The following is a 26,096-nucleotide window of genomic DNA, read 5'->3' as shown; positions in this document are numbered from 1 at the left end:
ACACCTATTCATCAGCACCAATTCAGTGCAAGGAAAGGGAACAGCTTCTTTCATCTCTCTGGGATTATTCACCACTTAAGAGTCACAGCAGTGGAGTTCCAGTCACATCCTAATTGAAGTAGGGCACCCATGGCCCTAGAGGAGAACAAGTTCCCCCTTCACTCCCACTGTGACCTAGGATAGCACTTGCCATTCACACATTGAAACAAACAGCATAAAAGCATCTTTCTAATACTCTACCACCGAAAGAAGGATTTTGCTTTATTTTTTAGATTAATTAGTTCCTGCTGTATTTTGTCTGGGGACCACAAATTACCTCTGTGGTTAGAAAAGTAATAAGCTGCTTTGACATCCATCATAAGCAAACCAAGTTTGAATTGCAGACTTGCTACCTGGCAGTCAGATGACCTTACAGGACAAAGTAAATACAAAGGCTGCTGGCTATCCTCCATATGAAAGATTTTTCTGTGCACTCTATTAAAGCATAATTACCTTCTACATAATTGCTTGTGTGTCAAAAATCCCCTTAAAACAATTGTGAAAACTCAAAATAGCCTATTAATGGACAGACTTGGGATGGAGTGAAAGGAGAAGAAACCAGTGAAAAATACGATAATGGTCAAAGTATATTAATTTGATCCAATTACAGGACTATTAGGATAGTTCCTGTCTTAAGCTTTATACACAGATAAAAACCATACACACAAGCCTGCACATAATTAAGGCAATATGTTAGGATGAAGCACTTCTTCCCTCTCCCCCATCCATGTATTTAATACCAGCTTATAAAGGCTGTTGGAGATTCAACTAATGAATAGACTGGCAGAAAATATGGGAGGGAAGAGGGCACATGCAGCAGAAGGAGTAAAAATGCCCTTATTAAGGAACCCAAGATGCAGATTGTAAGCAGCATGAGTTGGTCTCCTCACAGAGGCAAACATCTGTGGATATACATAGGAACATAGACCTGAAGCAACCTGAGACAAGATCTTTCAGACATCTGATATTCCAGCACCCTACAAGTGCTGTATTTAATGACTTTGCCAACTATTTTAAGTATATCAAAATATCCTGGGCTGTTCTTCAGGAACAGAAATTATTAAATGCATGTGTATTTAGAAACACTACAAGTTTCTTAGTTCAGTGCTACCATAAAAATTCATTTTAAATGACCCCACTGATTGTCCAGGTCTGAACATTTTATTAGCTGCACACAGATTTGTTTGCAGTAGTACCTCATTATACAATTCATGATACATAAGCGCTATTTTTTCCAGCACTTGAAGGAAATACTAAAAACAAGACAATCTTCCTTTGTCCTGCTGTAACCATTAATATAATTGTGTTAACATTCAAGACCTGCCAAAACAAACCCATCAGAGCTATACACATGAAGTACCTGACCTGCTGTAATGGCAGATTTGATAGTTTGCTATTGGCTGATAGGTAACTGAGGATGAAGATACTATATAATCTTCTCCAAGATGAAGAAAGGAGACCAAGTTTCATGTTACATGACACGTGGATTAATTACATGGTCTGTTTATCCTTAGTTCTCACATAGCTTTCCATGTCTTAGGCACAGACAGCTGTTACCTATAGCTATTTTAAATCTTTCACAGCTGTAATGATGCAGCATCACAGCAGCATGGACAAAGACACATGACGATTATATATGTGTCTAAGTAAACAACGTGACAGCAAGAACACTCACCTTGTTGAGAACATCTCGCTGACACCCAAGATAGAGATGAGGCAGGATTCTGGTTGGGCCATTGTTGGAGACAGGTAGGCAGGGTTGAGAAATGCAAGTGGGGATGAGCGTGGATTTTCCTTCACAGAGACCAGGAAAAGAGCTGGAGAACTCAGCAAATCCACCTGTGAGAGGAACAGTGTGTATAATTTACATGCAATACTGTAGGCATTGGTGCCTATACCAGTTCTGGTAAAGCAGCTCCATTTCATTTTTGCTTGGGTAGCTCCCAGCTTCCTGCCCATCACAAGGGCTGCATTATACATCTGTGCTACTAACTGCGGTCTAACTGGACTTACCTACACTTAGAAAACAAACCTGAAGAAACCTCTAGCAATGACTTTTACTAGTCATTACTAGTCATACTACCTCTAGCAAAAACTGACTAATACGTTCTCACAAAAGCTAGCCAGCTTTTTCCAAGCGTAGCTAAACCCCAAGCTCAGCTCATTCTCCTACTTCATCTTGCTGCTTAAATCCATACGTTACAGGCTTTTCTTGACTGTTTTTCACCATTTAACAACCAAACAGTAAGGGTGAAAGTCGCAAACCACAGTCAAAGTCCTCAGCTATTTCCTCAAATCAAACCATAGAAACAAGTGGAATTTTAACTGAAGAAAGGGTAATTATAACCCGTTCAGAATGAGGCACCTGTTTCTCATCAAAGAATTGAGGCATTAGCTTGTTAGATCTGCCAAATGCTATGTTTGCTATTATTACTATTTGAAGACATGAATTAAAATTATTCAAGAATAAGATAACATAATGTTTTGTCAAGGTTTGCATTACCATTGCCTGAATTATGCCTGCTCTTTGGATTTTAAAATCTGCACCATTAATAATGTAGAAAAACCTCAAGGTAACAGCAGTGTGCGCAACAGCCGTGTGCACAACAGCCGTGTGCGCAACAGCCGTGTGCGCAACAGCCGTGTGCGCAACAGCCCGTTCTACCTGATCAACAAAAAAGCCAAGAAGCAGATTTCAGAACAAGTTTTATGAACAGTGATTCCTGTTCATGCTCCTGACTTAATAAAAAATTATACCCCCCCCCCCAACAAGAAAAAAATCCAAACAAAGCCCAAACGAACAAAACCCAACCCAAAACTTGTTTATTTTGTTAGGTAAGTTACTTTAGCCAACAGTGCCAATGCTCATCATGAGACTATGAGGGTGAGGTTGGCCTGTATGGGATGGGCAGGGGGATGCTCAGCTAGGCACTGCCCATCACAGAGCCATACCCCAAAATGGAGGAGCCCAGACAATGGGCACAATAAAGGTCTGGCTCTCATGTTTTCTATTCATAGTAGCTGGGATTCCTCCTCCTTGCTTTACAACCTCCCTGTTGAGGAGCACAGGTGTCACTTTTTCAACATACCAATCGAATGACAGGAGGAGTTTCCCAAGAAATTCTTTCACATTTTTTTCCATATAGCATAATGTTTCCCCCTTTGTTACAGGAAGAAATCCTTGAATTTACAGGCATTATATGCCTCTTGGATAAAATGTAATGTAAGATGGGGTGTCCAGCAGTTCCAAGAGAGTTTGGGGGAATAAATCAAATACTGTTCTTTGCTTTCATTTGCTTATTCTTTATTTCGTGGGAAGATTGTTGACTGCTTTCTGGATCCTCTCTGATGGAGAGAAGTGACCCTTCCTCTTTCCAAAGAAGTTGCACAAGCAAGAAGAAGATTTTACATCTGTGCTTTCTTTGCAGAAGACGACATGGGCAAAGTTCTACCACAACCAAAACCAAGATTCTTCCCAACTACCTATGGACTGGTCTCACTTTGGTATGAACACTGCAACAAGAAACCAAGCAAGAAGCTAATACGTAAAACCCCTCAGATTTTGGGAGGCAGACCTCATGCTCTGTCATCATCAGTGTAAGGAGCAACTTCTTAATTTCATTTTTATTCTAGGGCTCTGTCAAGGCAAATCTGAAGCGATTCAAGATCAGATGCTTCAACACTTGCTCTGGGACATTCATCCTTTCAAAGGTATTTATTTCATGTGTCTCTATGTCTCACACAAATTAGGCCCCCATGAGTCCCCAGAGCTGAAGTCTGTGCACAGTCTGCTAGAGGAACCTCTCACGGGAGAAGTGCTTTAAGCATCCAGACTGCCTGTACACTTCTGCTGTAAATGAAGCAGAACATCTTCAGTAAGTGAACTTTAAACATTTGGAAAACTAATTTAGTCTACAGAACAGAAAATTGGGCCTTGACAGAAAGATGGGATGGGTTTAGTTTCAAATTCCACAATTTGAGAACGACATTTACATCAAGGCAAATTTCTTCTCGTAACCTACCTCAGTTGGAATACAGCCACTGACAGCACTGTGCAGTTTGTTTTAGGAAGAGAAAATACACTTTTCTTCTGGAGCTAGTTTCTAAATAACATCCTTTATCCCACCACTACTCCAGGCTCTGTAACTAACAAATCAATAGCAAGAAATGTTGAAACTGACGGGAAAAAAATCTACAGGTCATTAACAGAGCTACTGCCTTAATAAAGTTTCACTGAGGTCTTTGGTAAACATAATTGTGCCCTGGAAATGGATGACTGACAAGTAACTCCAAAATACTCTCTCCTAAATGGCTATGAGCCATTCAGGTCTTCTGCATTCTTGTTGAGGAAGCTGAGCTGAAACAGCTCTTGTCACATTCAACAGGGTGAAACCACTTCTTGTCTATTTGAATGTTATGGACAGAGGAAGGAGGAAACAAAGAAACATTTCTGTATTATACATATAACAATAAAATTTTGCTCAAAAATGCGTTTAAAAAGATCTCTCCTGCCTCCCTGGAGGCTTGAAGTTTTTCACTGTACTTCTTCTGATGTCAATGGATTAAATGGAAAACTCTTTCACCACCACTCATGCAATAGTTCCATCACATCTGAAAACCTTGATGGTCAATGAGCAACAGAGTGCATCTCTTCCTTCTTCAGTTTTAAATAGGTGGTTGCTTCTGTCACGACTCTATCCTCTGGCTGGTAGCAAGTAGCTACGTCTGCCTTACAGGAGTAATAGCCCCTACCCAGGTTTGAAGAAAAATGTCTTTGTGGATGATAACTTGCATCATTATGGGAGCAAATTAAAGCAATATGAGACAGAAATTATTTCAGATTTTATCATGCAATGTATTTTTCCAACAGGAAGGCAAAAGATGTCACAAGTAGCAGTGGTAAATTGTGATGTTCAGCTCATTGTCCTTTATGTTTCTGAGACAAAAATCAGTTCATTAAATTCTGCTCTAATTTTAGATGCTGCATCGAAGTTCTGTAACTGCCCCGAGCTCTTGCTTATGTAACCTGTTAAACTGAACAGACCAGTGAAATGGTTTCAGTTTTATGTTAAGTCTGAGTGGCTGCAGCACATTTAATGAACAGCAGCACCATACCCGTTCCAGCGCTGACTTGTTCCGTTCACCTCTTGCGGCTGCGACTCACACAGGAGTTTCTACAAAACCATGTTAAGGTGCCAAAAGCTGTCGGCGGTTTTGCAGCCTGAGCCCTTGTGTGTGTAGCAGACAACCCAACACCTCCTAGGTCTTTACAGCAAAGCCTGCATTTCTTACTTAGAAACCTCCACATAGATTAGCAGAAATTTGGCAAGATCCAGTGAACTCTTCAATTACCCTGTTGCTATGGTTCTGCGAAGTGGTGACTACAGACTTCCCTTTGATCAAGACACTAGTGTTTCCTAACTAGGATTGTAATTGTAAAGGTATGATCATTAAGTTTCAGCTCCAGTCTCAGCCAACTCAGGAAACAAAATAGGGCCAAACCCAGAAGGGATGAAAAAGTTTCAGCAAAATTCCACAGTAAGTTATTCCTTCTTATGGATTCACTGCGTAAATCCTCATTTAAATAAAACTCCCAACTAACTGCCAGCAGCAGGAAGAGGAGAGAGAGAGAAGATGGGATCAGGTGGCAACAAATGATAGCCAGACAAATCTTATTGATTTTACTGATTTAAGAAGAGCTACCTTTCACTGAGGGAATGGAACCCATCCAGATCCTTATGGCTACTTAGTTTAACTACCATCAGAGACAAATCCTAAATTCATACAGAAGAATAACTATTGAGAACCATAAGCATTTACCTGTTATGTGTTATGGAAACAGACCAGGAGCATCCCGCAGCGGTGCCAGCTGGTATGCTGTAGTTGCAGGGACAGTAGTCCTGTAAACCGCTATGAAGTTTTGCAAGAGGCCAGTTAAGCCCTACAGTCTTGATTTGAACACTTAATACAGAGTTGTAAAGTGCAGATAATGTTTTACTGGTTTTCCCAATACTCAATAAAACAATTCCAGTTAAATGACATCATAATAGGACAGAAAACTGGGGGAGGAGGAAATGGTGGATATTTCCTATACTCATTCCACATTAAGCTGGTTTCTCTTAGAATCATACAATCAACTGTGTTGGAAAAGAGCTTTAAGATCATCAAGTCCAACCATTACCCCAGCACTGCCAAGGCCAGCACTAACCCATGTCACTGAGGGCCTCACCTACGGGGTTTGTGAACACTTCCAGGGATGGTGACTCCACCACTGCCCTGGGCAGCCTGTTCCAATGCCTGAGCACCCTTTGGGGAAGAAATAGTTCCTAATATCCAGTCTAAACCTCCCCTGGCACAGCTTTAGGCTGTTCCCTCTTCGTCTTCCCTGTCTTTATCTTTTCTTCCAATGGGTCAAACAACTCAGGGCTGTAACCAAAACTGGACAAGACAAATTCACAGAACACATACTAATTCTGAATTTAAAACTGAAAGCATTTTTCTTTGCTTACAGTAGCCCAAGCACTTGTGACACTGATTTGGCATGGGGAAGAGCAAAAAAAATAAGCAGAAAATCCCATCTATTGAAAATTCAGTTTTCAAAATGCATTGTTCCTCATTCACATCAACAGGAATCTCTTCCTCACACAGAGGTTACTCAGCTTTGGCTTTAGGATATCATGGCTGGTCCAGTGAAACTTCATCTGTTACTGAGCAGATGGATACTTGCATCTACTCTGCACACCTCCCCATCCACCAGCCCAGTACCCCCTTTGCTCTGCTGCCCTCCACCTCTCCCAAGCATGTTTCTTTTCTACAGTGTGCTGGAACAAGAGGAAGATTCCATTTTCTCCTTCTAGAGCTTTTAAAGTTCACCTTGAGCAGCTCACCAATGCTTACATGCCACAGTACAGTAACCAGGCTGTTGGCTGGTTGTAATTACCAGTGGTTATGTTAGCCAAACAGGCCTGCTTCAGCAACATCCACACATAAGCCTTTCCTTTGCATGCATCCCAAATGCAGCACAGATGTTCCCTCACCCATTCATCCTATGCCTCAACTTGCATGTATTTCGAACATACAAAAAAATCAATCACAAAGCAATCCTAATATCTAACATGGCTTTGACTGTTGAAGCAGACAATTCTGTAATTCCTTTCCATCTATCCTCAAGTGTTTGCAGAGATCTGCACCAGAAGTTTCATCCTTAATCATCTAGAGATAGCTGCTCCTGCTAATCAGGTAAGGGCATACTGACAAGGCATAGAAAGCAGCAGAGCCCTGACTATACTTCAGAGGGAAGGTGGAGTAAGGTTACGCATGAAACTGAAGTGCTGACATGCCCACAATTCTGCAGTGAAAGGGAAATGTGAAAACAGGGATCTTCCTGCTAAGTGTAACTTGGTTTTTCTATGTAACTGCCCAAGTATGGAGACAACTCCTGCAAGCACAAAAGCTCCATGCCTACATGTATTCTAACTGTAAAGAACAGCCAACAAGCTTACACTGTGTTTGTTCTGGGAGGATTTCTTACTACTTTTTTGTAAAGGCAGTCACAAAACATGACTTTGCAGGAAAAAAATAGGTGTTCACATCACTTCATGGGTTTCCTATGAGCCTGTCAGCTAAAGCTTGAAGGAGAACCCCAGCAACCCCTTTCCACCATCAGATCCTGTCAGCAAAGCTGAGGCAGAGGAAGAAGAGAAGAGGTTGGTAATTGAGATGGTTTTTGCCACCTTCTCCAGCTAATGAAGACTGATTCTAAAGACCAGAAGAGCAGCTTTCCACTTTGGCCCTAAGCAAACAGTTTTTCACCCAAGCAATTTGAGGGGCTGCAGAACCAAAGAAACCCACCTGTCATCGGTGCCCATCTCATTGGGAGCTATTGCAGCCTGAGCTCCCAATGGCCCTTCCTGAATTGCTGGGGGCACACAGGATTGTTGCTTGGCCCCAGCAGCAAATCCACAATCAGCTCAGCTCAACCCAAAACTGCTTTTTCAGGGAGAAACACTGACTGGGGACTCTGCATTGCACCAGTGCTCACTTCCATAGGGCTTACAAGAACCTCCATTATTTTTTTCATTTAATTACTCCTTTTGTCAAACGTTATTGAAGTTGGCCAACAAGCTTAAACATCATTTGTGGGTAATAGCAGAGAGACAGACAACATGGCAACTCCTACAAGTGTGCCTTCCCTAAAACTTCAGGCTAAGAAAACCCTGCGACATCTCTGCAGATCCAGCTGGCTGTGCAGCTCCCATGTGCCTCACACGGATGCACAAAGATCCTGCCTTGAGCTCCTGATGGAAGACAGTGAATGTGTCCGTTTTTCACAGGTCATGAAGTCTGCTGGAGAAGCACAAGTACAACACACACTGGTAACAGAGCAAACTTTGGCATTTCTTTTAAACGCCATTCAAAGCAGATACTGCTCCTTTTCCTCCCCGCTTTGGATTCTGACTGTTCAGAAAAAGCCAAAGGGAGAAATTGGTTTTTCTTCAGTAAGTTCTTGAAAACAGGCTTTAAGCAACTTCCTTCCTTTTCCCACAAGACCTAATTGTCTGCCAGTTCATCACTGTTAACTCAGCATCAAACTCAATTATTTTAAAGCAGGGAGTGGAAAAGATCTAAGACCCAAGTGATGAGTCAAAAAGCAAAGACTACATGCATGTACTCGGAAAGCACTGCAAGAAGGAGACTTTGAAGCTTGTAGATCTGACAGACTATTTCAGCACCTTTGTTAAACCCCGCATTTGCTTCTTCATTAAGGGCACTGATTATTCATCATTTTATTTAACCATACACTAATAGATATTATATTGGTATCCCTTTTTAAAGGAAAAGAAGAACAAAAAAGCATGAAAATTTTCAACTACCTTTACAATACAGTATTTAGACCCTGCAATTTTACGTAAGCCTTGCCACCCTTCTGTATTCATCAACGGTACGCGGTGGACTACATTCATGTTTAGCACTTCTTTTTTCACTCTTCTCCTAATAGCAATTTAGAGTTTGTCACTGTAAATACTGATTAGTGCCAGGCGCACAGTGTAACGTTACTGAAAGCTATGCTAAAGCAAAATAAATCAAGCAGCCCTCCAGGGAAGACAGAATACACAAACCCCTAACTTTAACAATTACTTTGCCTCAAATCAGATCAGCGGCTCTTACTGCGGTGACCTGACAGCACTTTCACAGTCACATTCCCATTAACATTAAGCTGTTTATCTAAAAGCTGCAGTATAGATTTTCCCCTTGCCGCAAGGAAGGAAAGTTGTAAACTTTCTGACTCACAAGTTTTACGAATCTACAATGTTTCCACTCTGTTTAAACGAGCTGCAGACCTCCACAGGCCATTACAATTCACGCATTCCAGCTCAGCTCCGCAGGGATGCTTGCCATTTTCCATTACATAAGCTCAGGCTGGAGAGCCCCGTTAGGAGCACTGCCATCCCCGCGCCCGCCCTCCCCTTCCCGTCCCCTCTCATCAGCCACGGGGAGCTCTTCCACAGGATTCCAGGTTTCAGGGTTTGGGAAAGCGAGGGCTGTTTTTATTACGGCAGCGTTCAGAAAGTGGCCCCGTTATGCCAGGTGTTTTACAAGCACAGTAGCAAGGGAAGTTCTTTGCCCTGGAGGGTTTCTGCCTTTGGTAAGAGAAGGTTAATAGGCAGGTTAAACAAACAAGGTTTGGGGGGGCGAGAATGGGGTCATGCCCCCCTCCCACCCAAGTGGAATATAGAGAAGTCAGACTGATGTTGAATAAAGAGAGCATACTGGACACTCACACTTGCCCTTTCTGCCTTTAAGGTAAAAAAACCCCAACAAACCCTTCATCATCATTTCAGTCAATTAAGTTTCACAAGCATCCAGAGGTATCCAAAACAAAAGCAAACTTAACAAGTTATTCTTGGGTTTGAGAAATGTTGTGAGAGCTCCACACTAGTCAAACTTTGCTCTCTCTGTCAAAAGGCAGCAAGTGGATACACATATGAAAGTAATAAACCCTACTCCCATTCTTCAAGTGCTTAAAACAATCATGTGGCACTGAACGAACACTCAAATCTGCATTTTAAGTACAAAGGGTGGGAGGATATTCACAGAGGACTGGCTGTAGCCAAAGGTACTTTCTCCTCACTCTCATTAAAAATTGATGGAAAGGGAGACTTTTGAAGAGGGTGATTCACAGCTGAGCTCCTCTCTCACTCTTGTCTCCTCCCCACCACCACTGGATGAACTCCATGGGTTACAGGACCACTTGGGGAATACTGCACTCCCACGGCAAAGCTTTTACCTGCTTCAATAGATTTCTTCTAGTAACATCAGCCAGAGTATCAGGAAAGCTGGCATCATTGTGCAGCCATCCTTCCTTGTCTGAACACTGGCAGGTATTTAAGAGCTCATTCTCGCTCTAATTATTTCAATTTGCAGATAACTTGACTATTTTAATCTACAACCACCATTTGAAGGTGTGCTCTTCTCCTCGCAGGACTCTGCAAAGACTTACATATTGGGAATGCTCAAAACTTCAGTCAGCCACAACCAGAAGTTACTAAGCTGCAACACTTAACACTTTAACACTTAAATAGTGTTAAAAGGTGTCAGGATGTCAGACAGAGTTTATCAGATGGCACAAACCACAGCTACATCATGCTGTCTTTCAGCCCATACTGGGTACCCTCCTGCTTGGCACATGGGGCTGCAGAAGTGGGGAAGAAAGCTCAAGTCTTGCAGTGTTGATCACTTCAGGAGATAGAAATTACCAGCTCTATCTATAAGGGAATATTAAGATTTCTGGCTCTGCTGCCACAAGGCATGTTTTCTCTAGTGACAAAGCAGGGGAGAGCACTGGGCTTTTTTTCTGTCCAGCTCTGCTTTAGGGAAGCAGATACAAGGCAATGATAGATGTACCCTAGAGATACCGGCATTGCCATGCTAGGATTCCATTAAATGGGTTTCCAATTTCAAATACTGTAGAAGAGTTCCTGACTTGTTTCCTTCTTGCATTCTCCACGCAAGCCTTCCATTCCATACACACACTTGTCAGGTGAGGGACAGGTCAGGGGGAAAACAACCATTTGGGATGTTTCAGCAAAAACACACCTTTTGCAACAGTCCCTGGCTAATCACTCACTGTTTTGTTTCCAGGACCTTTGCCCAATCTCACTGAACTCATTCTGTTTGCGACTGACAGAAAAATATGTCCTTGGTTGTTTGCTCGCAAAATACACTGTCACCGTGCAGCACTAAGAATTCCTAGAGAGTTCAGTGAAACCATTTCTATGACCCTGCATTACAGTACTCTGAAGTTTAGCTGCTCCTTCTTGGACATTTAACACTGCTCCACATCCACCACCCATGTACAAGGATTCTCGCTTTTGGCTTCAGTTCAGAGCCAGTACAATCCATCTGTCTGAGGCTACTGACAAGTTTTAACATCAGGTTGGAAATACAGAAAGGTAGGCATTTCTCTGGTTAAGGTGGTTGTTGGTTGGTTGGCTGGTTGGGTTTTTTCCCTTTCAGAAATCCTTCCTCAACAAGACTGTTGAGTCTTCCATTAAAAATAAAATAAAAACCCAACACAAAATAAAAAGCTGGACTTCATTTTCTGTACAGCAAAATTTGACAGGTAACCATCATACAGACATTTGTACTTGCACAAGTAGGAGTAAGATTAACAGAAGTGGGGAAGAGCGTGTTGGAAAGTATGACCTTAATGATTCCCACTGGTGTAGTGGAATAGAATTGAAGCAAGACTCTTGATGTTTATAGCTTTAATTGTAATTCAAGCAAGAATGAGTAGTCTCTCTGAATTGTTTCTACAGAGCAAGCAGGAACATCATAAAAACCCTGCAACTAGCAAAAGGACTCCATGAAAGTAAATAAAGTTCTCAAAGAGAACATCTCCATGTTTAAATCTTGGTTAACTCACCAGAGTAGATGTATTGACAGGACTGGGGTTAAGCCTTTAGTACCCACATTTCAGTGTTTTGTGCACTGTTAACAACTAAACCAAATTCCTGGAAACACTCTCCAGTAGATTATATCTATGAGGTTAGATCAAGAACTTAAACTAACTGGTAAGGGCTCCTCTGAGGTCTTTACATCAGTTACCGAAAAATAACCTCCAGGGTAGAGCATATCTTCATGTACAACCTAAATAAAACCCCACCTCATCGACTGCTCAGTAATGGGGGGAGGCAGGAAGAACAGATGCAGGAATTTCAGATATTTGTTAATTGCTCCTTATTCTATCCCAATAAAAAATATTTTCCTACCCCCAAGTGTTTACTTAAGGTCACTATTTTAAATGACCCTGATTGAGTGGCACAGAGAAAACTGAAGTCCAAAGGTTGCTCTTTTTACACAGTATACTGACTCTCATTATCAGCCATAAACATTTATGAGAGTTCGTCATCAGCTTGCTGAGACAACATGTTTTATCTAGTTTTCTAGAGCCACATATCAATAATCACCAAGATGCTTTCCATAACACTGAATCTAGCATCTTCTCTTTCACCCCACATCCCAAAAGGTTTCTTGGGTGTGGGTGTTTAGTAAGTAGCTAGTTTTTTAATAGACATAAGAAAACAAGAAGACTGTGAAATGCTTTTTCTTATGTAAGGATTAAAATCAGAACAAACTTATTATAAAAGAAGAAAATGGTAGAGAGCTGAATACAATTGATATTCATTACTGCCATCTTAGTTGGTGTATTTCCTGAAATAAGCACTTATTTGTAATAGATTAGGAGTAAACCCTTCCCCCTATATTCCCCTTTTGTTCCTATACTCTTCTAACCACTGGTTTTAAAGCCATCAATTGTTTTTCCATTCATAAATATCCTCATTGCTATTTAACCAAAAATAAGATTAAACTGTCAAATCTCATATTTTCTAGGAAAAATGCACTGATATGCTAAAATAAAAATCCTCCTTTGTATAAAGAGTGTTTTAATGCATTAGATCCCCTTTCCCTCCCTCTGACAAACCAAACTAATCCTTACCAGCTGCACATGGCTAAGTTCACCTCACCTAGCTAATGCACCTCACCTAGCTAATGTATCTTTACATGTGGTTCAAGTTACATTTTCAGCTTGAACAGACAACTACTTTGTGCTAGACATAAAAATTAATCTATTTTTCATGCATCATTATGATACATGCAACTGGTGTGCGCCCAGACTGTGCCCTTGGAAACTGGGGAATGGTCCCTTCCTGGTACTGTCCATTCTTACAGGAGCCACAGGAAAGTCTGAGGATGGAGACACTCTGACCACCTCCTTCATGGGGTCCAGCAGAGGAAAAAGATGATCAAAGCCACGACTCATCTGTCTTGTCTATAGCAGGACAGTAGAAGACAGGAAGTTTTGTGATACTCTCCTCTGCTTGCCCTTATTAAGGATTCCCCACAACCCCTCCCTGCCATGAGGTCTAACTCTCAGTTATTAGAGAGCTGTATCTTGTTCTGTTGTGGAAATTAAGTTGTGAATAGCCTGTATTGCTGCATGGAGCTGGTTATTAAATAAATCTCAGGACAGATGAGCAGAGTTGGATATTTGAACAATAAAAGGATTTCTTAAGAGAAATGAACTGCTTCTATATTACCTTATTTTTTAAATAAGTTTCAAATTTACAGGAGTATTAACTACATATTTCACTGCTCTTATATTAAACATTTGCTGTGCCTAGACACCACCCATTTACTCGGAAGCTTGTATGGAAGAATTGTTACTTATTCTGATATTGCAGTTCACAACCCACAGGTATAATCTTTACCAAGACAGCAAAGAAAACGGAAGCACCAAACACAGCCAAAGCAAAACCCTACTTTAAGCACAGCTCATGAGCACCAAACACAGGTGCCCAAGTGCAAAAATTACTCATTTTCTCTGTACTCACTTTCCAAATAGTTTGTGAAAGGTTCTTTCAGTAACACAACCACCTCCCTATCACTTTCATCTGAAGTCAATACAAACCCCAGTGAAAGCTTCTTGCTAAGAGGAATTATCTCTCTGGAGTTCTCTTTCCCATTCCCTCATCATTATTCAGTTTCTGACTGTAGTTTTACTATTTCTCAGCGACTATGTATACACTTAATTAGATCACCAACTGACTCACTGCAATGGATTTCCTACTTGTATGCGCCATTCCCTCTTCTTTCAGCCCTGGATCTACTTCATGTCCCTCCTTATTCCTTCTTGTGAACAGTGGGTCTACTGTTCCATGACAGAAATGACACCACAAGCACACTTTCACACCAACAAATCCTGTATTATAAGGACTTTAATGTCTATGAATGCTTAGACCTAGAATTTAAATAAATAAATAAACAGATGGGGAGAGAGAAGACGCAACTAAATAGAGTGCTACCACTTAAGGAGCTGAAGTTTAAGAAGTCACACAAAATAATCTCTGTAGCTCAGGGAGAACATTTCTCTTGTTCTCACTGTAATAATTACCAATTCAGTGAGGATCAGATTTTCCTTCTAGCACATACATTACTTAAAAGACCAGGGAAAACCATTTTTTTTGCTATTTTTGCCCCTAAAATACAGACAAATGCATCTAAAAAACCCTGCATTGAGCAGTGTCCATTTACACAGTACTAATGGTGTAATATATCCCCTGTAAGATATAATTTCTAAGCGTTTATATGTGAGTGTCCCTGTATGCTTAAAGAACTACAGGAATAGCTATGCTGCAACTGAAATGTGTACCAGCACTACTGCAAAACAGTGTACATGTCTACTTAATGATAGCATTTTCTTTCTTCACTTAGTCAAGAGGTTTTTTTTCTTGGTACATCATACCTGAAAGCAGATACACAGAGCTGAAATTCTTCTCCAGTTTGCCCAGGAGCACACTAAGAAAGCAGTCAGATGAGAGAGAGGTCACATCTTTAGAGCTTTGGTCATACACCACCACTTCCTGCTTGCAATCAGTTTCAATCTGAAACACAAGTAGTGCAGAAAAAGATGTCAAGGAAGAAGATGATTAAAAGCACCACATTATCACCCACCTCAGGGTTCCCACATATTTGCTATGCAACAGCTCAGATAGAGATTTCTTATACAGCTGTATACAAACCAGTTTAAAATAAAAACTTAATATGTCTGATCAGATTTAATCCCTTTGAGACTTTGCAAATTGATTATTTGCTCCAAGCTGAAGCACACTCTGTAACTTCTGCTATTAGGCAGTTTCATGACACTTGTAAAATGCTTCACTTTCAGCTAGGTTGGTTGGTTAGTTTAAAAACTAAGCTTTTCGAAAGAAGGCCCTACCTCAGTTTCTGCTTTGTGTTTTTTGTGTATAGAGACCTTAAACTGCCTAAAGCCACACACACTTTAGCCATCTACGGAACTTTATATATAAAATATGCTTTAGATAACATCATCGTCTACAGTGTTTAACATGTCAAAGCAAGAATGTAATAGAGGGGTTTTTGTACCCAAAACATTTGAAACAAGTACCAGTGGATTAAAAAAGCAAGAAACCCAAACCTCACACATAGATACACATTCAGTTTAAACAGCTCAGCTGTTTTCTTTTCACTGATAACACTATTTAAAGAAAAAAGAAACAGAACAAAACTAAAACCCCTGACCAAACCAAACAAACCCAACAATCAAAACCCATCAAACTCCGCACACAAAAATCATTTTTAACAGAAAGTAAAGGCCAGGATTGACAGAGCTATGGTTTCTTTGAAAACTGTATGACCACTTTTCTAAGCAATCCCCACCACCACAGACCCTAAAGAATCCTTCAAAGTTTAGAAGGAGAATGTTTCCTGCCTTAATGACATACATTTTAGGGACTGGGCTTTGACAGACATACAAGAACCCTGAGAGCATTCTTTCTGAGTAATTTCTAAATCCCTCCCCATTACTCTGTCACTTAGGGAAAAACTGGGCTACAAAGAATCCCAAAGACAAACTTAGTAGTAACCAAGAGCCTCATATATCAGGTAAGAGCTCAGCAAACCTCAGTCTCTTAGTTTGGGGTTTTTAAAATGAAATACCTAAAGAAAAACTACCACAAGTTGCCTTCCAGGCACTCTTTTAACCAAATACAATGAATAAGAGGAAAGTGACCCCTACCTTGTGTTTTGCTGAATGCTGAATGAGCTCTGTAATCAAAACTTTGTCCTGCTGCAGCCTCCGCTTCATAAGCTTGGAGCAGTTGATGTTGATGGCATCCAAGATGTGGGACGTATTGTATTCCACAAAGGGGCGGCTATCAATCAGCAGCATTTTTTCTGTACCACCCTCCAGCAAAGCCACCAACTTCTCGGTGACAATGAGTTGAGTCCTGATCATCTCATCAGCCATGACAACAATAAGGCCTCTTTCACCACCTCCCTCTCTAATTTGCTGCGATGATGTAATGGCTGTGTACTCAAAGGCTTAGCCACACCATTGTACTAGAAGTGTATGAGGTCATGCTGGTAGTGACTGGCAAAAGAAAAGTTAAACCCATTTTCAGAAAGAGCTCTTCAACTGAATGTCTCCTCCTGCTTCCAGTTGATGTGCCGTTACAAAGGCTGCATTCCACAAAGCAGCCCCTCACATCTGATTCATCGGGAGATGACTATGGAGTAGCCATTTTACAACTCAAACAAAAGATGCTTTCTGGTGGCTGCTGCATTACATCATTCTTTACCTTTGCTCCCACCCATCAGCTTTACACCGGACCAAGAGCCTGTAAGAAAGGGAAGATGAAAAAACAACAAATAAACCACAAACCAGATGAGGCCATGCAAGTCTGCAGAACAAAACATTCAACTCTGAGGCCAACTGCACAGTGGTCTGTACCATACAATAAATACGCTCCTGAGAAGTCCCCCTCTCTGCTATATATGCCAAACACCTAGAAAGAGCATTCGCAATTGCAGTCTCTGAATCTATTCCAGTGATCTTGCCTGGACAATTATCTTGATTTCAGGTAACATATCGTGTCTTAACTGCAGACTCTTTTTGCCACTATCTCTGCTCTTCACAAGACTTTGTTAGAATATAATTAAGATATACTGCCTTAAATCATGCATTCTGTTCAATAGCAAACCAAACCAAATGTGTTTCAGTACTTCATCACTTAGTAAGAAGTTGTAAAATTAACTAAGATATATTTTTAAAGTTTAATGCCTTGGAAAGTATTTCACAAACTGGCACTCCGAATCGGGGAACTGAAACTGTGTAAAAGAAGGGACAAAACTGATGTCCACCTCTTTTCTTTAAGAACATGGCTGAAGAGAAAACAGAATAAAAAGATGCTACAACAAGGCACAAGCATTTTATTTGAATTAACCACCAGGCATGGAAATGGAGGCCTCAAGAATACACTACTGAAAGGTAAAGCAGTGAGTACTGTCTCTGGACCTTCTGGAGCAGATGAGACATTAGTCACAGAACAGAATCATAGAACAGTTTGGGTTGGAAGGGGCCTTCAAAGGTCATCTAGTCCAACCCCCCTGCAATGAGCAGGGACATCTTCAACTACATCGGGTTGCCCAGAAGTACATCTAGCCTGGCCTTGAATGTCTCCAAGGATGGTGCATCCACCACCTCTCTGGGCAGCCTGTACCAGTGTTTTATCACCCTCACTGAACAGATTCCTCATGTCCAGCCTGAATCTCCCCTCTTTTAGTCTAAAACCATCATCCCTTGTCCTATCACAACAGGTGCTGGTAAAAAGTCTCTCCCCATGTTTATTATAGGCCCCTTTTAAGAACTGAAAGGCTGCAATAATAAGACAAGCTGTATGTTCAGCTGCCTTGGTCACCAACTCCAGCAAAAGGGGACAGCTGAGCATGATGCCTTCTTCAACTGAGGTGGCAGAGCCCACAGGTTGGAGCTTGTCTATGAAAGGACAAGCCTGACAGAGTTCCTCACCTTGTTAATGTGGCAGTGTAATCTGTGCTCAGATCAGTGCAGGGTAAAGCCAGCTCAGCAAGAAACCACATTTCAGTTTGCATGTCTCACACCATCACATTCCCTTTCCCTGTCAGGGGAAGCGATTTTAGGTCAGCAGAACTACGCAACACCTCTTGTAGAAGGCAGTGTGCCTTCAAGCAACTCTTATGTCAGTTCTGGCCCATACCACCCAACCTATGACCCAAAGAGCCTTTCTACCTCTGCCTTCTCCCAGCTGGAACAAAGCAAAGTAACACAACTGTCACAAAACTTGAAGTAGCCAGATGAAGAAAACCTATTTAATTAACGCCCTTGAGGCAGTAAAGCATTTGTGAATAGAAGCAAGTTATGAGGCCATGTTTTCCTGGATTCTTACTGCATATACAGGTATATATGAGAATAAAGACTTTAAATATTAATAAATATTTCAACAGGTTCAGATGGAAAACTTAGATTTTACTTATTGTCTTGACTTGCTGCTCCAGTTTGAAATGTTTGCTATCTATCTTAATTGCAACAGAAGTAATGAATTCAAACTAACCTATAGATACTGAAAGTCCTGTTACAGCAATAGGTCAGTTCCATTTAACACTGGGAAATGCCAGGTCAGCAGATGTTTTACTGATTAAATATATTACACAGATCTACATAGACACTGAGGAAAGTGCAACCTTCACTTCAACAACCCGAAAAGGAAACTGCAAGAAACTTGTTTGTTAAGAGCTTCATGTAGCAACTCAGAACCACCACGTTTCACATAAACAACCATTAGGTTAACAAAATGTGATTTTCTCTTTGCCCTGACTCTAGTGCTACAGAGCCGGTGTTTTTAAGTTTGTCCAGATCAACGGAAGAGTACAGCAGTGAAATGCATGTTGCTCTAAACTACAATGATTGAAAAAATTACTACCCAAGCCTTAATTAAACCTAGTTATAAAAGAACCCATCTTTACAGCTTTATTCTCAGGCACATTCCTCCTTCACAGCGCAGTCACTAGATACTGGCCTGAGGAAGGTATTACAAGCCCATGGCATTATGCAAGGGGGAGAAGTGAAACTTGATAGTTGTGTCCATTTTTTTCCAGAGAGAAAAAAAATATTCTGTTTTTTTTTTTAATTCTTCTTCTTTCTCTTAACATTAACAGGAATTTTGATACTCTTTTATTTGTATCAACGACTGCCAGCTACCAAACCCACTGAACTCAATGAAAACTTTTCCACTGGCTCTAGTGGGAATTGGCTCCAGGTCCTTTGTGAGCTAGACAGTTTGTTCATGAACTAGACAGTTTGTTTTGATGGGTAAATTGCTGACTTAAAGTCCGAGTAATAACAGGAAAATAAAGCAGCTGAGAAACTACAGAACTCTAAACCGGAGGCTGTTAAAAAGATGTGATCTTTATTCTGCAACTTTCAGTTTGGTTATATCTCTAATCATCTAAATGCTTACTGCTCACTGTCTCAGCCTTCACTCTCATGTGATGGAAGTTTGTTTCAAAAATCCCTTAAAAAGAACTCAAACCAGTCATGTATGGTGACTGGGGAAAAAGCATGTAAACAACATAACACGTGGGCCACCAGTCAACAATCCTTTTAGACAGCACTATTACTTTTGCTTATAGTCATGTGCCAGGTTTCTGAAAGCATTCTGCCCATGGCTTGGAAACAGAAAACTTACCAGAAATGTCACCTCAAGTTACTGTGATTGAAATCCTATTTTGACAGGAACAGCTCCATTGGGCAGGGGAGGAACAACATCTTTTTCAATTATGGAATTTTGTTTTGTTTTAATCCTTTTCTGGTCCTATAAGACTTTGGGACTCTTTCCTTGGGACCTATCTAAACAAGAGAAACTGGCAGCCTCTTACTTGAGCTACTATAGGGTGTTGCATGTTTCATTTCTAATCATAGTCTGTAGAAACCTAAAATTCAACTCCTTGAGTGCTCTCTTTCTGAAGTGCTATTTGTGACTTAGATCACAGTGGTATGTACTGACACCAGTGTCTCATTAAATGATGCAGTATAATGAATACTTTGCCCTGAATAAGTCATTATGTTGGTGATCTTCAAGCTAGGGAGCCATCTTAGTCATAGGATGCTCTACACTGAAATCAGGATTACAGAAAAGTGATCCCGAATCGAGCTATGGGAATACTGCATGAAGTCACATATATACCAGTAACACTGCACAGCTTCTTCCTTCTTCCTTGTACATGGCCTGGAACAGGGCACTGTTATATTTTTTAAAGAAGAAAAGTAACTTTTAACTCACTGTCAAACTAGAAAGATTTGTTCCACACTTGCCAAGTGTTTTCAGCTTTTCCATACCAAAACAACAAAAACACTGCTACCTTCATACAACCAGCAGTGAATCTCCCGCAAGTGTTTGTAACACTGCTGCAGAACTACAGGATTTCCCTTTGCCACCATTCCAAATGGCTCAGATGGAGTGAAGCAGACAACTACTTAGCTGTAAACCTGGCACTAAAGTTGTGTGTTTGATTCTTCAGTCAAAATAACTCACATTTTGTATGCACTAATTTAACTTCTACGATGTTGAGTCCAAGCAATTCCCTTGCAACATAGCATGATGGGTTTTTTAATTATCACAATCTTTGGCTCATATAATAGCAACTTTTTTTAAAGAGCAGATGAAGAAGAATGCATTTTAAAACTCTCAGAAGGATGCTCTAATTCTACTTCGGTTAAGGTACGGGCAAAGTGCTTCTAGAAGCCTTGCTACAATCTCTGAAAGACTGTCTACCTCACATAAGAATATAACCTTGAAGTTGGACTTTGGTGTCACAATCACTCAGCAATTGTGTTCCCAACGTCACCAATGCCTGCTTTGTCAGGTGCATACAGCAGTGATCCAGCATACGTCAGTGCTGCATGGCTAAACACCAACCTAATACCTTTACAGCACCTGGACATCAAAAGGTCCCGAAGGGCAGCTCTTGCGTAGTCAGCTTGAGACACCTGCAAGCTGATCTTTTTAAAACCTTGTGGTTTTCTGCTTTCTAGAAGCAAACACGTGCACATATGAGAAAAACCCTATCTGCCTCTACAGCCAAGCTTCCTTTCGTGTTACCCAGGATGGGCACCAGCATAAAAAAGAAACACAAAAGCTGAATCAAAATACAGAGTCAGGAGATCCTAAACTAAAGGAAACATGCCACTGCTAGCACATCAGCTGTTTTCAAAGGAGTATTTGGTTTCAGTGTTACTTAGCTGGGAGCTGACTGTGGCTCAATATCTCGTGCCAATACCATACCAGTCCCTGTCACCAACAGCCACAGGTGATACTCAGTGAACAAGCCTGCACAAACTCCTGCATCAGAAAGGAACTCCTGATCTGAGGATCACAGGGTGAATTCCCATTCCTGCAAGATTTCCCCCCACCCCTCCCCACCATCTATGACAGCCACAGCTTTCCCTCACCAGCCTCAGAAAGACAGAAATAAAAGTTGTTCTGGAGAGATGCTTGTAACCTCTGCTACTAGCGAATGAGTGACAACCAAGGAGGGCCAATCCTTCCTCAGGTTGCTACTTAACCCAAAGTGTCTATGGAGCACAAGGGAAGTAAGATTTTTGAGTGAGAAATGGCTGAAGTTCTTCTGAATTTAGCAAGCAAGCCAATAAATTCCAGATCGACAACTGTGTAATAAAGTGTAAAGTCTGGGTGAAAAAATGTAGCTGAAGTTGCAATAAGCCTTCGTCTTGCCTGCCATTGTGCAGACCACACAGGAACGACATTACAAATGCTTGTGATTTAAAAGAGCCCTGTTAACAAGGGCTCATGTTCTCAACTGAGGGGAATGAGGGTGTTTTGGCTTTTGAGGTGACTCAAACAAGTGTCATCATCTCATAAGCATAATTTTCTCACACCGATTGAGGAGGGTTGAAGAACACAGACTTTTCCCCACTCTACCAACCACACTCCAGTACAAGAGAGAAGAGCAGTGAGAAAGTCAGTCAAATAGAAACACATATCTTTTTAATATTTTTTAAGTCTCTTATGTATTATGTTCATAAAAGAAGAGCAGTTTTAAGAATTTCTTGCTGCTTTCCTTTGCTTATCCCTATGATCAGAATGGCTGCTCCCTCCTCTCCTACTTTCAGTGCATCTGTACTTTAGATCTATGTAAGCAGTCAGAATGGATAGTACCAATTTTTTCTTCCTTCTCCAATCTAAAGACTGATACATGGAGAGATAGAATCAGAAAGGAAATCAACTTTCCATAACATAAGCTGCATAAAAGACCCCAGTCTAGAGTTTTAAACTTACACAGTTTCTACACCTACCACACCTACCTCTAAGATAGCTGAGCTAAGCAAGATGAATGGACCTTTCATTTAGACAACAGTAAGATGCTGCTTTTCATATAAATAGCGATATTTGAAATAATATAATGTGTTCTACCACCAAAACAAAACCAAAACCAAAAACCACACCACCAAAACATTTTGCTGACCTACTCAACATAGCCCTGAAATACGTGCAATGTTTTTGCAAGAATCATCCATGTACCATCACCAACTGTAAGCAATAAACCAGATTGCCATCACTTGCATTTACCAGGAAGCCAAGCTCTTTGACATTTAATGTGGAACAACAGACATTTATTAAGTATTATAGCAGGGAAACCTGATAGAGTGTGAGCTCATGGGAAGCGTTAGAACATGCTGTTGATCTGTTACATCACTCTATTCAACAGCTCAGAGACATTATCTAGGGACTCCCTTCTCCACCCATACAAGCAAGAAGCTATTTTCATTTCAAAACACTTTCTCATTGCAGGGTCACAGCGTATAGCTCTGTGACACCAAGAATGAAAGCTTACCTAACCCACTCCAAACAAATACTGTAATACATAACATTCTTAGTTTTACATTGCTTGGGACACTAGGCAACCAGGAGAAGTGTAAATGGATTTTTAGAAGATGATTCTAACTGTATGACTTCCAAGTCAAAGCAAATGAACATTCTGAACTACTTCTACATGAATTCACTATCATTTCATGTCAAAAGCAATTACTCACCTACGTATAAGTCAAAATCTAAATGGGCTGAACAGGACAGAGGGCGGTCCACATACAGAGGTCAGCAGAATGAAATACCTAAACACAGTTGAGGGGGAAAAAAAGATCCTTATTACAAGATAAAAAACATCCCAGAAAACAGATTTCACACTTTCAGTGCAGTCATTTGCTGTAAAACTCCCCCAAACATGTGAAAACCTAAGTGAGAAGAGTTTTATAAATGCTAGCATTAGTTTACATGGAAAGGGTCTGAAATAGAAAGCAATGTTACGCTGATTTCCTAAAAGAAAAGAAAAAAACCTAGAGCAAATCTCTCAACGACCTTTAAAAAGGTTGGAGATGCTTAAATAAAAACCAAACCAACAAGCAAAACCAACCCAACCAATAGTAACCTTCCAAGCAATTTGACACATTTTGTTGTTAGAAAACTAATCTGTAACTAGGACCTAAGGGTGAAGCATTTGCATGAATTCAAGGAAGTTCACACACTATCTATCACTCAGTGTCTGTTAATATAGGAGGCTGCCATATGTAAGTCTGACTCCAACTGTAGTTTTCACAAAGACTAACGAAAACAGAACGTCTCAGGTAATTAATCCCACCTCCCCACACACTAGAAAAGTCAACACTGGAAACTGGTAACGCTGGCGTCGGCAATCATTACGTACAGTCATACCCGCACAACTTCTATACAAAGTACCTGCTGTTCCTAGGTGAACAAATTAAATTACAACCTTTACATGAGGAAGTAAAAATAAACACATTAGTGTCAATTCCAAACCGTTTCCTGGGCAGCTAAAAACAAGATTCAAATCATCACAATCAAGAGATGACAGCTCCGCTTAATCACTGTAATATAAACCATGGTAATAAATTATTGCCAAGCACTGCCGTATTACGAAACCCAGGAGTGGCTCCCAACCAAGTAGTAAACTATATGACAACCACAAAGAGCCACTGTAGCAGAGGGCTGAGCACATTACAACAGTCATGTCCCACGTCACCTCACAAGAAAAGGAGCTACAAGAATCACCTCTCTGTCTTTAGGCGACCGCTCTAAAAACCCTGCCAATGCCAACAGCAGAACATGGGGCTAGAGCCCTTCAGACAGGTAATGAAAGAGTTTGCTACCCAGAACATGCTCTGCCCACTGGGACACAGACCTTGTCTGGGACCTCTGTGCTTGTCCCTAGGGTGTCCCAGGCTGGAGATCCTCTCACTTGCCCATCACTAGCACACAGGTGTGAGAGCAGCAGGGCAGAGAGGTGGACGAGAAGACCTGGTGGACTGCTGAAGACTGTGCCATGTCTTGCTCCCTCTGCCTCCCTGGGCTGGCAGATGCCCTTTGAGCCCAAGTAAAGGCTCTGCAGATCTCCCTTGCTTCTTCCCCTAATCTAGTGGCAGAAGCCTGGCAGAAGGAAAAGGAGAATGAAGAGAAAACTCATCCTACTCACTGTAACTGTTGCTATCTCCTTTTCTAATCTCATCCAGGGAAATTAAAACCAACCTGGCGCTCAACATTGATCAGGCTAAAGACAAGACCCTGTGATCAGAGACCACCTTGTGACAGCCCAAGGAAACAAAATACTGGGACAAAAAGCATCTCCCTCTTTGCTCCTTACTGCTTCACATGCAGTCTCTGAAGTCTCTGAACACTGCAAGGTAGTCTTCACATTCACGGGCAGCTGCCACCCCATGCCTCTCCAAAGTCCTTACAAATAAGCCAGCTACCCCTTCAGGAAACTATATACCATTTTCCCCACTTCAATAAACAGAAGCAAAACAGGTTTTTAAAGCAGCCCTCAAGAGCCCTCATTTCACCATTGGGCACAATTAACTCTGCTGAAGAGCAGATGAAAACCCAAGCATATACTTAATTTCAACACAGTTTACTGGAAGGAGGTATCACATTTTTAGAACAGGATCCACTCACGACTGAAGACTGAGCTGCTGCAAGTTCAGCCATAAGCATTAAGTGCATTTGGAAATTCCCTGGCAATGCTGTTAAAGGAACAGACATTTCCTGTAATTTTCAGAAACATTTTATATCTCCCCTCCTCCTTTTTAGCCTTGGTGGTAAGAAGGGGGAGGGAGGAAGAGAATACCATGTTACCATTAAGTGAAATATGAATGAGCCACCCAAGTTTAAAGTGGAAACTTCAGCTCTTTGTGCTTAGGAGAAAGTTTTTTAAAAAGCATTTTTTCATTACGAGGCCAGGATTTTTCTGCTGACTTCAGGAAAAGAACTATACATCCTTTCAATTACAGGGAATTACAAAAGGATATAAACTTGCCTTTTTACATACTCCTGGCAAATGAGAAGTCCTCCAGGCCTTATTTAAATACCTTTTTCTATTTTCCAGAATTAGAAATGGAAGCCTTTTTTTCTCCTCTCTTGCTCAGGGCCTTCCCTATACTGCAGCTAAACAAACCTAACCAGTTGGGTCACCTGAAGCTACAGAGTTGTGGTACATCAAGTAAGCTAGAAGCCTTGTGAGAAACTGAACAGGCAAGCGTGACAGCATCCTTGTAAGTACCTACCTCTCCTTTCCTAAAAGTTTAATCCTGTCCTTTCCATAAAATCTGATCTTGGATGGATTAGCTGGTATAAAAATTACAAGATTCACAGTAAGTAATAAAATTATTTTATTTATTTATATAATCCAAGTCTGCAGAGAACCAACCCACAGCATGTAATGTAAGAATAACCAAACCAAATTTGAACTGCAAGGCAGCTACCTATCCTTACAAAACACAAAGGCTATTTGGGTCCTGTATACTAAATGGTGAAGATTCATCATTTAATTCTGACAACTGTCAAAGTCCATGCCGGCCATCTCTATCAGCAATTGCATTTTAGCTTTCAATTCAAAGGCTCAAAGTACAAAAAAGGGAAAACCTTAAATGGTTGAACTACTTCATAAATCCTCAAGCTGATGAAATTCCAGCATATCCTTACACTTTGTAGGACAAGACTGCTTCACCGCAGACCCTTTCATAACACCAAAGTTTGCAACTACTACACAATCAGCACATCCCGAATTGACTGTGTTGTGTAGCTCTGCAGAACAGTATGAAAGGTGACTTCTGTATTTTATGTGGTCAT

The 26,096-nt window shown here is 41.0% G+C and overlaps 1 protein-coding gene across 4 annotated transcripts in view; it reads right to left on the bottom strand.

Moving 5' to 3' along the window:
- DUSP16 (dual specificity phosphatase 16) overlaps nt 1–26,096 on the bottom strand; it is a 65,844-nt gene that overhangs the window by 13,551 nt on the left and 26,197 nt on the right. For 3 of the 4 annotated variants that reach the window (XM_005147981.3, XM_034062917.1, XM_031047994.2), the window contains exons 2-5: nt 22,991–23,068; nt 16,139–16,739; nt 14,846–14,984; nt 1,715–1,878 (exon numbers count right to left, since the gene is read on the bottom strand). In XM_005147981.3, the coding sequence (XP_005148038.1) occupies nt 1,715–1,878; nt 14,846–14,984; nt 16,139–16,369 (534 nt within the window). In that variant the 5' untranslated portion in view covers nt 16,370–16,739; nt 22,991–23,068. The remainder of the gene's footprint in view (nt 1–1,714; nt 1,879–14,845; nt 14,985–16,138; nt 16,740–22,990; nt 23,069–26,096) is intronic. The other variant, XM_034062918.1, reaches the window with a different exon arrangement.

Source organism: Melopsittacus undulatus, chromosome 5 (assembly GCF_012275295.1).
Source record: "Melopsittacus undulatus isolate bMelUnd1 chromosome 5, bMelUnd1.mat.Z, whole genome shotgun sequence".
NCBI classification, from domain to species: Eukaryota; Metazoa; Chordata; class Aves; order Psittaciformes; family Psittaculidae; genus Melopsittacus; species Melopsittacus undulatus.
Note: the sequence above shows the minus strand (reverse complement) of the source record. Positions and strands in the feature narration are given on the sequence as shown.